Genomic DNA, 11,470 nt, shown 5'->3' with positions numbered 1-11,470 from the left:
ATGCTTCAAGAGAACAAATTTGGTAGATCTTAACATTTTTCAGCTAAAGATAGGTGCTTATGAGTATGCGGAAACTGTACTCAGAGAAGCTAAAGCAGATTTAAAGAAACATTATTGGGTTGTGTGTCATCATCCCAATCACCTTGTGAAAAGAAAGAATTGAGATAAAGATTCATTAAATTCTTTGCCAACTCAATCAATTTCCCAGCCTGAAATTGACTGGAAAGCAGCCGGGACGGCAAACACATACAATGAAAAAAAAAAAAAACAGTTGTTGTACAATGCTATATTGTAAAAAGTTATTTGTCAAGGCTACTAATCAGCCAACTTTATTCAAAAAATAACGAGCAGTACATATAAAAATACTGCACTGTGTGCATGAACAGTATAATCCACTGTTACAGGGAACACTCGAATGCACACCATCAATATTCCTGGCCGTCTAAGAGCAAGTGGATTAAGAAACAGTCTTCATGTAAGTCAATAGTCTGTCAAGAGGAGTCGGAACATTTAACCACCAGTAGCCTTATGCATATCTAAGCCGCTATGATTCCATAAAATAGCGAAATCTAAACATGCTGCTGATGCAGGTGTTCCCTTTAACAGTTGACCCGTCTGTACAACAAGGCAAAGTTCATAAGGCATTAAAACACATGGTAAATGATAAAATCATTAATAATAATAACGATATAGAAGTAACAGCAATAAAAAACAAGACGGTCACAGAATAGGAAAATAATAAATATTGTCCTTCAAAACTATTGGCATTTCCATGTTTCTTGTTTTTCAGTATTCTGGCAATATTGCAAATAAAAGGAATTACTTTTTGATTCACTGTAATGCTGCATCCCCAGGGCCAGTGGGGCATTGCAGAGGAAACCAAGTGCAGTGCATTGACTTGGAAATAGCACTACGCTAAAAAACAAGATGAAAGACAACAAGATGAAAAACACTGCAACTATAGCACTTTTACTTTGTACATAAGCAGAAATAAATAACAATAATCATTCCCCCTATTTGCTACTATCCTCGTATGAGTACTTGAACAACGTCCTATGCAACCATTACAGTTTTGCCAGGGAGCACTGAAAAGATGTGAGATAATAAGTTTAATATGTACTATTGGGCTAGTTGGTTGATCTTTGGCAAAACGGGAAAGTGAAAGAACAGCGCTTACGCTGCCTGCCAGTGAATGCACTAACAGCCAAAAGTGCTGATCCCAGCTGGACGTACCGACACACTCTTGTTATGTGCAGGGCACCTGCTGATCGAGCATGCTGGCATCTATTTTTGCCTGGTTTGGCCGTAGCATGCGTGTTCCACATTACTCTTCAGCCACTTGTACAGTTTTTAAGTGGGCCTTTTGAGTCCCTTAAACAGTCTGCTGTAGAGAATGCACACAGACAGCGAAATGCATAAACAGTAAATAGTGGTGAGGTTGTAAATATTTTAGTGATAATGGAATTGTTTTCATGCTGGGTGATAGAAAAAACCTTAAAATTAGATAAAAACACACCAAGTGCTGTGCAAATAAGGCCGGCATGTTCACGACTCTATTCGGTGAACCTAGTAGCATGTTTAGGCTCAGAAATCATAGGAAAGAGGAAATTTGGGACGCTGATGCGGTTTTGATATCGTGGCAGATAATAGCATACTTCGAGTTAATTCTGCATAAAACAGCTGAATCATAAAAGGGCTACGCATTACATGATGCAAGCTCGCACTCACGGCTACAACCAGCGCTGGCAACAGGTTTAAATAAATAGCAATGCCCATAAAGGTTATCAGGAGGACAACAGCCGCAGTAGCTCAATTGTATGAGAATTGAATGCATTATCTGAAGCTTGTAGGTTCGGTTATTACCAGCAGCAAGCTGTCTTTTCGTCCCCTTTAATTTTTTCACAGTTATAATTAATTCATTGCAGTTAACAAATACAAATAATACCCGAAATACCTTTCTAGGCTTACCTGTCTACTGGTTTCATAGGTTACACGTGACAAAAAAAATGAGCTTTTCATCCATTACCCTTCCTTCATACATTGGCGGTCTGTTTTCCAGTATACACAGTTGCTAGCAAATCTCTAGACAACAAGCAACCTACAATACGAATGGATTTGCAAAAGAAAAGCAAGGTACAATGCAACATACAATACGTCAAGTATACAATGCCAAAAAATAAAAAATAAAACAATAAGCACATTTGTATACTAAACAGTGCTGTATTTGCAGGTAGTACATACACTCAACTAAAATACCTTTTCAAGAAAGAAATCGGGGAAAAAAAATGTATTCAATTGAGAGTCAGTGTATCGGCCCTGGCATCTAAAAGACCAGCAGCTACTTTGTGCATGGCTACCACATCCTTTACATCCAATTCCCACTGAGTGGAGAAATCACAATGATATTCAGCCTTATCATGCCCTCCACACTCTATAAACGTTTAGGAATGGCTGTACATAGTCAAAAAAGACCTGATAACTTCAGATATGAATTTAAAATCAATTCAGTTCATACGAACGAGTCCTTAGCCTTTACCTAGGCTATCAAGTAATGTTGTGATAAAAACCATGTTTAAGTTGTAGTAAGTAAATAACGCTTTGAGATGCTATGCACACAATTGTGTACAGGAGTTGATTGTGCTATCTGTATCAACCAAAGGCTAATAAAGTACAATATATGCAAAGCTTTAGATGGATTAAACCTCCAGCATAATTAATTTGTCTTTATTTGACCTCGTCTTGCTTGGTGCTGTTGCATATGATCACTTTGCTGAACGCACTATCACATTTGACAAGTCGTTCAACGTGCTGTTTTCTGGGAGCCAGGTGAAAATTACAATTCTTTTTGCACAAAATACACACAACTAAAAATAAGTTTGCACTGTACTTCTAGCCTGACATTTCATTTTATTGATAACAAAACAGAGCTCAAGATAAATATGCATTTAACTACAATCTAATTAGGATTGTCGTAAAATTTCAAGCAAATGACCACACCCAAAGAAGCACCCTCCTTTTTTTCAAGATATTTGCAGTATGTGCCAATGACAGAGCAAGCGCCCCCCCCCCCCCCCCTCCTTTTCCTCCCGCCATTTTCACTATTTCATTCACTAAATCAAAACAATGGATACATTTGCACTCGTAGTGCACTAGTGCGAATGAGAAAAATCCGGCCACAAGACAACAATGACCCACCAAGCATGAGATGGTGCGCCTGTTCTTGTTCGTGCTGACTAAATGGCTTCAGACGAAATGTATTGTTTGTGGGTCTCACAGCATCGATGTCTGTCAGCCTGTTACCACATACTCAGTGAAGCATTTCATTGGAACAACGAGTGTGCATTTTTTTTTTCTTAGCGGCTCTTCCTCCGCCATTTACAATTTTTCTCCATGACCGAGCACGGGCCTCTCTCCAAATCTTGTCAGATTATCTTTCACCGAGGAGGGGGGATGGGGGGGAGCCTTTCTTGGGATTTCGCGGCAGTTACTGCAACACGCATAAGTTAACATATCGTGACATTATTTTTTTCACAAAGGCACCGTGAGTTCCATTAAATAACGTATCAGATTGACACATTTACAGACAGTCCTTCATAAATGGCATCTGAAAGGGTTAAAAACATTTCACGCCCTACATCTTGCTAGGTAGGCGACATTATGGCACAGAGTAAAAACTACATTTAAGAATACAACACTCACAAAGTAATAAACGACTATACAAGATAACAGGGTAGGCTTCAATGAAGAAGCTTGCACATGGTAACACAACTTGGAACAAGACTTAAAATACTATGTACACAACAAATTGGAACAAGACTTAAAATACTATGTACACAACAAAATGCACGTGAAACATTGAACTATTACACATGTTGAGACACACGCCTTACTGGTTTCTTCAATGTCTCAAACCATCATACACTGCACAATGAAATGTTGCATGAGCACAGATACACTTCATGATGCCTTAGCATGTCTTATAAGAAAGGACTTCTTTGACACTGGCAGGTTGAAAACAGCCAACTAAGCAATAAGTTTTCAAAATTATTGATACAGAATCAGCATGAATGCACTGCTGTAGTTCAATGTTCAAGCAAAGCTCAAAACTGGAACAGATTCATCAAGCTGTTTTGACTAGATGAGCATAATGCATATTTTTAAAGAGACAATACAAAAGAAAACGGTTCATACTGGTAAAAAACCTTTTCTCTTATTACTATTAATGAACTTTATAATGGCAAGATTGTCAAAAAATAATATAAAAATAAGTTTTGTTGGGTTAAAGTTTACTAAAACTACCACTGTCAGACCCAGGCAGAATGTGCTAGAGACTTTGTTTTATAATGACATTGCATTAAAAAAACAAAACAGAGAAGAGCTTCGTGGTTTTATCACCTATAGACACCCAAGAATTGAACTGCATCAGTACTCGATAAGTATAAAAATGCAGTCATTCAAGAGCCAACAAAAGCTCCCTGTGATCTTGATTACGTCCACATGGATCGTTCTGATCAAAAGCGAATTTTTTAACAGGCTTGGCCACTGTGCAATCACATTGTAACACGTTTGTTTGCCCACCGAGTACACTAAAAGCAAACTCAGACACTTTTCGAGAGCTCGAGTTCCCCCAACTTGTTACGGAGAGTTTGTTCACAGTCTGGATCGGGCCACAGTGGGTGCCGAGCCATGCACTGCAGCCTCGTGTGGCACTGGTGCTCGCCAAATATGTGGTGCAGCATTTTACTTATGTGCTTCGGAAGCTTGAAGACCACTCCTCGGGTGAACAATGACGTCGGCACGCAGGTCTCGGGGGTTCCAGTCATCAGTACCTGCCGTGAAAATCACTGTCTTCAGTCAACTTTCCGTTCACTGAAAAATGAAGGCTGACCAAAGGAACCTCCTCCTCCTACTGTGATCCTAGATTAACACACTCTTTGAGAGGCCTGAAAATTTACAAATCTAGCGCTTACTTTTTTTGCGTGCATCGACTCGAAGAGAGGAGAACAGGAACATGAAGTCAGACGTGCGCAGGACGTGCTGTTCTCGTTAATCACCATGTTTGTGCAACTGTTGAATGTAGATAGGGTGACTGAATGCGATGGTCAATTACCTACAAGCTTTACGTTTCAGCCATTTTGTTCATACTACATAGTAATACTTTTCTACATTCATCCTTGCACAAATGTGGTGATCGGCAGAGCGTGGCACACATCACGTGTGCCCGACTTTGTTATTCTGCTCTTTCTTTGAGCTTACGCACAGAAAGTGGTAGGTACTACAAAACATAGTCTATTTCTAGTTATGTACAAATGGAATATAAAACTAATTGAACTAACCATTCCAGTGTCCCTGTAACATCTTTTCTTCAAATCAGAGAACACACTCAAATGAACGCAATGCTTTTGTTGATCAAACTTTTGAAAAGAAAAGGACCTGACATGAACAGACATCCTCTCTTTTTCCCGCTAGCCCTATACATAACAGTTGCTCTAAGGTGGGTAGTGGTGGAAGATATGCTTTTCCTATTGCTCTTTCATTAATCGTTAGGGCACTCGTCACAATATTTCAAGCTTGGTGCCAAAGAGTGATCACTGTGGTTATTGTTGTTGTTGAAGTTCAACGTCCCAAAACTGCCGTCCAATTATGAAAGATGCCGTAGTGAAGGGCTCTGGAAATTTCGACCAGCTGGGGTTTTCTAACGCACGCCTAAATCTAAGCACATAGACCTCAAGCATTTTCGCCTCCACCAAAAATACGGCTGGGATTTGATCCCGCCACCAGCAGGTCAGCAGCCGAGTACCTCAGCCACTACACCGTGTTGGGTGTGATCGCAGTGGTGATAGGAAAAGTGGGATGTGTCATGAATTTTCCCACCACGTTTGCTACAATATTGGATTGATGCGTCCACGATGTCACGCTAGCTTTTGCCCAAAAAGTTAACCGAAAGTCACACACGATTTGCCCGATGGCTGGTTTCTATGTGCCGTCAGACTGGCTATGATAATACCGAATGTGGCAAAAAAGGCGCAGGAAAGAAAGAAAGCAACCCCCACCATGTATGGCCATGGGCTCACTGCAAAATGTAATGTTTCACTGACAAACACTTGACAGAAGTCTCCCTGGTTGGGATAGAAGTGAGGCTATTGGAAAACTCTAACCAAAAATTGCATTCAGGAACCCGAGGTTTCGAAGCCAGACCGGCTTCTTCCTCAGGGGGTGAGAAAGCCAGAGATGTGCGGCGCTGCTATACGCTTGCTCGCCTTGCGTGAGAGGTTTGCCACGACCCGTCGCAAACCCTGACAATAGAGGGTGGGCAGTGTCCCCGTAAAGCGGTCGATGTTTCCCACTGTCTGCTGAATGTGCCAGGATTTGAGGAGGAGTCGCCGGCGGGTGTTCCTTTCTTTTTACAGAATCACTGCGTTGTCCGGGTAGGTGTGGTGGCCAAACCGCTTGCAGTGTTCTTCTACTGCGCTTCGTTGGGCGTTAAATCGACGGAGGTCATTCTTGTGCTGTCTCATCTTTTCATGGAAGTCCATTCTCTTCCCAATATAGAAAGAGGAGCAGTCGGCGCACGTGATTCGGCATACGACGCCCTGAGATTTTTTTCCAGGTGCGTGACCTTTGGGGTGAGGGATAAAGCTGCCGATAATGGCGGATGGCTTGTGTGTGATGTTGACCCGTGCATTTTTCAGTAGTATATGGGCTATTGTTTCACAGACGCCGGTGACGTATGGGATTGACACACGTCGTTGCGGCGACGCAGGTGCCGTGTTTTTACTATTGTAGAGGGCTCTGCGAACAAATGCTTTTTGTGTAGTCATTGGTGCGGAGGTCATTGATTATTCTATCCTTTTCCTCCTTCCGCTGCTGTAGCGATAAGCAAAGTCTTTCGGCCCTCCCAAAATGGCTTCGCACTGCAGAAAGCTTCTGGCATGTCAGGTGTTTCGACCTGAAATGAAGGTAGTGGCCTGTGTGGGTGGGTTTCCTGAAAACCGAAAAGGACAAGTTCTGTTTTTGCCTTCTCACTCGCACATCTTGAAAGTACATCCCTGAGTACACCCGTGAGGAAGAAGCCCGTCTGGCTTCGAAATGCCGGGTTCCTGAATACAATTCTTGGTTGGAGTTTTCTAATTGCCTCAATGTTTAACTTGCATGCTTATAGAAGCAGTCAAGAAATCATTTACATATTTTTAGCACACGCAAAATGAGTTGTGCTGCCCCTTTATTGCAGTGTCTATAACTCTTCACTTAGCTGCTCACCACACGATGCTTAAGAATCCTGCAGACTTCTGTGTTAGAAAGCATTACGGCAAGGGAAAGCACCTGAGTGTGCAACAAGCAACACTTCCGGGAAGTTTCTTTACCTTGACAAGTTTTTTCTGGAGGTCGGGTAGTCGCACGATGTCATAGATGGCAGACGTGACAAGATCTCCCCACGGGTGATGTTCATGTGCAGGCCTCACGCGCTTTTCCACCTGTAATAAAACAGCATGCATGAAAAAGAGAAAGTTTATTGACATGAATAGCAGCGAGGTCTCCGTGAACTACATCTCTCTAGCCTATCTGAACCGATTCTGAACAGGAGGAAGCGCAAAAGGAGAACAATGATGATGTGAAGGAGAAAACACAATTACATAGTGGGCGAGTATAGCCACAGCCTCGGAATTCAGGTGTGCACCTTAAAGGGATGATGACACGAAACTTTGCATCTGAGATAGCTTTCGGATCGATTCCCTTTAACATGCAAGTATCACCTTCCAAATCTCAACAGTGAATATAACATGGGAGGTAATTTATATGAATTTTGATGTTCACGTGCACAGTCCAGCACCACACACCGCAGCTCGCAACATTAACATCATCTATGGTGATTTGATATGTGGACTTTAACGTCCCAAAACCACCATATGATTATGAGAGACGCCGTAGTGGAGGGCTGCGGAAATTTCGACCACCTAGGGTTCTTTAACGTGCACCCAAATCTGAGCACACGCGCCACAACATTTCTGCCTCCATCAGAAATGCAGCTGCCGCAGCCGGGACTCAATCCCGCGACCTGTGGATCAGCAGCCGAGTACCTTAGCCGCTAGAGCACCGCCGGGGGGCATCTAAGGTATTTGCTTTCTTCATATTTGCTTTCCCCATATTTTCTTTCTCCATGCCATCTCTCCCTGCTTAGCTTCCAGCGATTTCATTCATACAAGAGAAGAGAGAATGCAATTGCAGTGTGTGACAAATCTTTGTAGCTTTGTTTGCACTGGATGGATTTCAAAAAAAATTTGGCGGGGGTGAATTCACGAGCCAATAAGATACTTTAGTGCATACATTCTACGACTACTTAAAAAATTGTTGCAGGGCCCCTTTAAAAATTTGTTATCATATGTATTTGCTACCTTTCTGATGTTAAAACTTTAAATTTGTTTACTAAACTTTTTTTGCTTTTCTTACTTTCTTGCAAGTTGGTGAGTTTTCACTGTGGTGGTGACTGTGCAGTTTGTTTGAGTTGATGTCACGCACGTAACGTCAATAATTTTAATTTTTCGCAACATTGGCTTGATGAAATTTTCAGACACTTTGCATTCTCAGTTTATGGCACGGACAGATGACAATGTACTTCAATTTCACCCATTAGAAGCTACGTAGGACCCAGTACACACCTTCAAAATTTATGACGTCATGGTGTTTGGTGCGGAAATCTCAATGTGGGCTCTCCACCCACATTTTCTTTTTGCGTGTGTTCTCACTTACCAAGCATTGTATTGTGGTAAAAGCGGTGTTTTCATAATTGTGAAATTGTACTTTACAAGTGCGCAAAAAAAGTTTTGCTATTTAGTTTCCCTTAAACGGGAGTTTCAGTTACTCAGGGAGGAACAGGGAAGGCAAATACAAGTATGAAACCAATCTTGTCACAAGAATTTGTTCCATTAAAGCAGCAGCTCCATTTAAAATTTTCGTTTACCGAGAGAGTACTGTACACAGTTTTCAACAAAGGTGTTCGTTGCTTAATTGTGCCGATCTATAATAGCGAATTTGCAAATGTGCCAAAATATCTTTTACGTATTGTATTGGATACAATATTTCCGGCAGTATTTTGGAACTGTACCTCAAATAATTGTAACCCAACTATCATGTGTCAACTAGCGATACAATTTAAAAGTATCGCAGTCCAGCCCGGAGTTCCAATAACTTTTCCTGCTGGCAACACTCTAAAAAGTGCGAACTTTGCTCACACACATGCACTATCAGAGAATTTTTTTCTGCCCTCACCTTTTCATAGACACCCTGTGACACGACGAGGAGAATGTAGTCCGCCTTACGCAGCCACGTAGGCAGCCACTGATGCGGGGCTCCCATCTCGTTGGCTTCAGTCACATCGAACACCACGTGCAGACCAGGAACCCTTGACAGGAACTGGTACAGGGCCTGCACTGCTTCGAAGTGCGTCGCTGAGTCGTAAGAGTAGAGGAGGAACACTGTCGCTGACCTTCTTGCTTGCGTCGCTCTCCCTGTAAAGTTTCACAAACAAACAATATTCTGGGTATGTTCCTAAATTCACCACAGCAACATTTTCATGTGCAGCAAATCATACAGTTTTTTACTATTGTCTTGAGAAAACTTTGGCAGTGTGATCGTTCAGCCACCATAAGAATGATGGGTAGTACGCGAATTTTGCCTAATCTTCATGCATGCAGCTTCAATCTCACAAGTGGATTTGTTTATTGTAGCCCCTTGCAGTTTGTTTCAGATGAAAAAATAGACCGTTGTCAGGTTCATGAGCCAGTTTGGATTGCTGAGCCTAAAAAGTTGATGTGGTGAAGTGGAAGTTGTGGGGGTGCTGACACCCCCCCTGTAAAGTTGTCTGCGCCGCGTGGCGCACGTGTCTCGCACCAAGGCTTTATTTCGGTGGTGACCACCGCCGGGCGATAGATGGCGTTGTGTTCGCTTTGAGCACAACTGTTGGTAGAGTGGTAGCACCGGCGGTGGCCCCTGGCGGAAGGCAGGCCTTGGTGGTGGGCGAGGGTTGAGCGAGTCTTTTCTGCGCGTGGCGGCTGCCGCGAACGGTTGTCTGTAGCGTGGCTCCCCGGTGCTCGGCACCGCGGGCTTCGCGCCGGGGTCCCACGTGGTAAGTCAAGCGTTGGCAACGCCGCCTTGGGAATGTGTTAGTGTGTGTTTATCATGTTCATGTGTGTTTATTGTCTCACTGCGTTATGTTGCTTGTATGGTAGCGTGTTAATTAAAATCGATGTATCATTCGGCGGACGATATCGTCATATAAATTAGTTAATAAATGTATGTATGTTGTAACGTGTTGTACCGACTGCGTCTACTGTGTCCGTTCACTCCAAGAGCGTGGTGTGGCTTTGCGCTCGTTCGCCTCGCCGAGACCCCACACTGGCTGCCTAACGTGGAGCTCTTGGAGTATCGGACGACAGTTTCTGCGGTTCAATACTGGGATTTTGTTAGAGCCGGAGTAGAGTAGGCCCAGGGGGAACTTCTTTGCTAGCGTCGGTGGTGTGCTTTGTTGAGAAGCGAGGAGATTGGTTTTGTAACGTGTTTGAATTTGTCGGCAAGATGACTTTCTATTTATTTTTTTTGCTCGCAAGTGTTGTTATTTTTTGTTGTTGTTAGTTTTCAAAAACGTTGAATTAGGACGAGAGCCATGCGGTCCGCATCCTGGGGTGAGCAAGGCCTAGAGCACGTGGTTTGTAGGCCAGGCCCGAAGCGAGTGAGTACGGAAGCCTCGTGGGTGGTCCGATTTTCTGTAAATAGCTTCTTCTATCTCTTTGGGCTCAGGGAGCCGGGCGTCGTTGCTGACTTGTATTGCGGCTCGGCGCAGGGGCGTCGTGACACCGCCCGGGGCGGTGGACGCCGATCGCTCGGTAAGCTGCTGTGTGCGGCGAGCGATAGGGCCACCTCACAGAGTGGACGTCTCCTCGCGGCTGCCTCTTCTGCGCCTAGGCTGGGTGCTGGGTGGATGCCGGTTGTTGCCGAGCGACTCATTAGGCCTAAGGCTCTGCGCAGCCGCCTGTCGCACGTGGCACAACTAGGTGGATCGTAGCGTTGAGGTGTCGCGCTCTGCTTCCCTCACTTTTTTTTATCTTGCGATGCAAGGGTTAGGAAAAGTGATTTTTGTTTTATTTTGATGGGCGTCTCGGCCGCCACCCATGTATTAGCTAGCAGTACTGACCAACGTACCACGTGGGCGAAAAGCTCGAAGCTCCCTTCCCGAGGACCTGCTCTATTGTTTTCTTTCAAGTTTTTTTGTTGTTGTTATTGATGTATTCAGCGGGAGGGACGTCATCCACGGCCGGCTGTCCTGCACAGCGTCGCTGGTCAAGAATGCGGTCGTGAAGTCGGGCGATGGAGATGCCTGGGACCTGCGCAACTGCCTGCAGTCCGGCGCCCTCGCGAGTGCTGGTCGCAACTGGAAGACGTGTCGGCGCTAACGACGGATCGTCGCGCCGACGGC

The 11,470-nt window shown here is 43.8% G+C and overlaps 1 protein-coding gene across 1 annotated transcript in view; it reads right to left on the bottom strand.

Moving 5' to 3' along the window:
- Window positions 1-299: 299 nt before the first annotated feature.
- LOC119172151 (uncharacterized) overlaps window positions 300-11,470 on the bottom strand; it is a 31,541-nt gene continuing 20,370 nt past the window's right edge. Inside the window, exons 9-11 of the mRNA XM_037423170.2 lie at window positions 9,268-9,506; window positions 7,365-7,475; window positions 300-4,829 (exon numbers count right to left, since the gene is read on the bottom strand). Coding sequence (XP_037279067.2) covers window positions 4,599-4,829; window positions 7,365-7,475; window positions 9,268-9,506 — 581 coding nt within the window. The 3' untranslated portion in view covers window positions 300-4,598. The remainder of the gene's footprint in view (window positions 4,830-7,364; window positions 7,476-9,267; window positions 9,507-11,470) is intronic.

Source organism: Rhipicephalus microplus, chromosome 4 (assembly GCF_043290135.1).
Source record: "Rhipicephalus microplus isolate Deutch F79 chromosome 4, USDA_Rmic, whole genome shotgun sequence".
Lineage (NCBI taxonomy): Eukaryota > Metazoa > Arthropoda > Arachnida > Ixodida > Ixodidae > Rhipicephalus > Rhipicephalus microplus.
The sequence above is the reverse complement of the archived record's forward strand: the minus strand, read 5'-3'. Positions and strand labels throughout refer to the sequence as shown.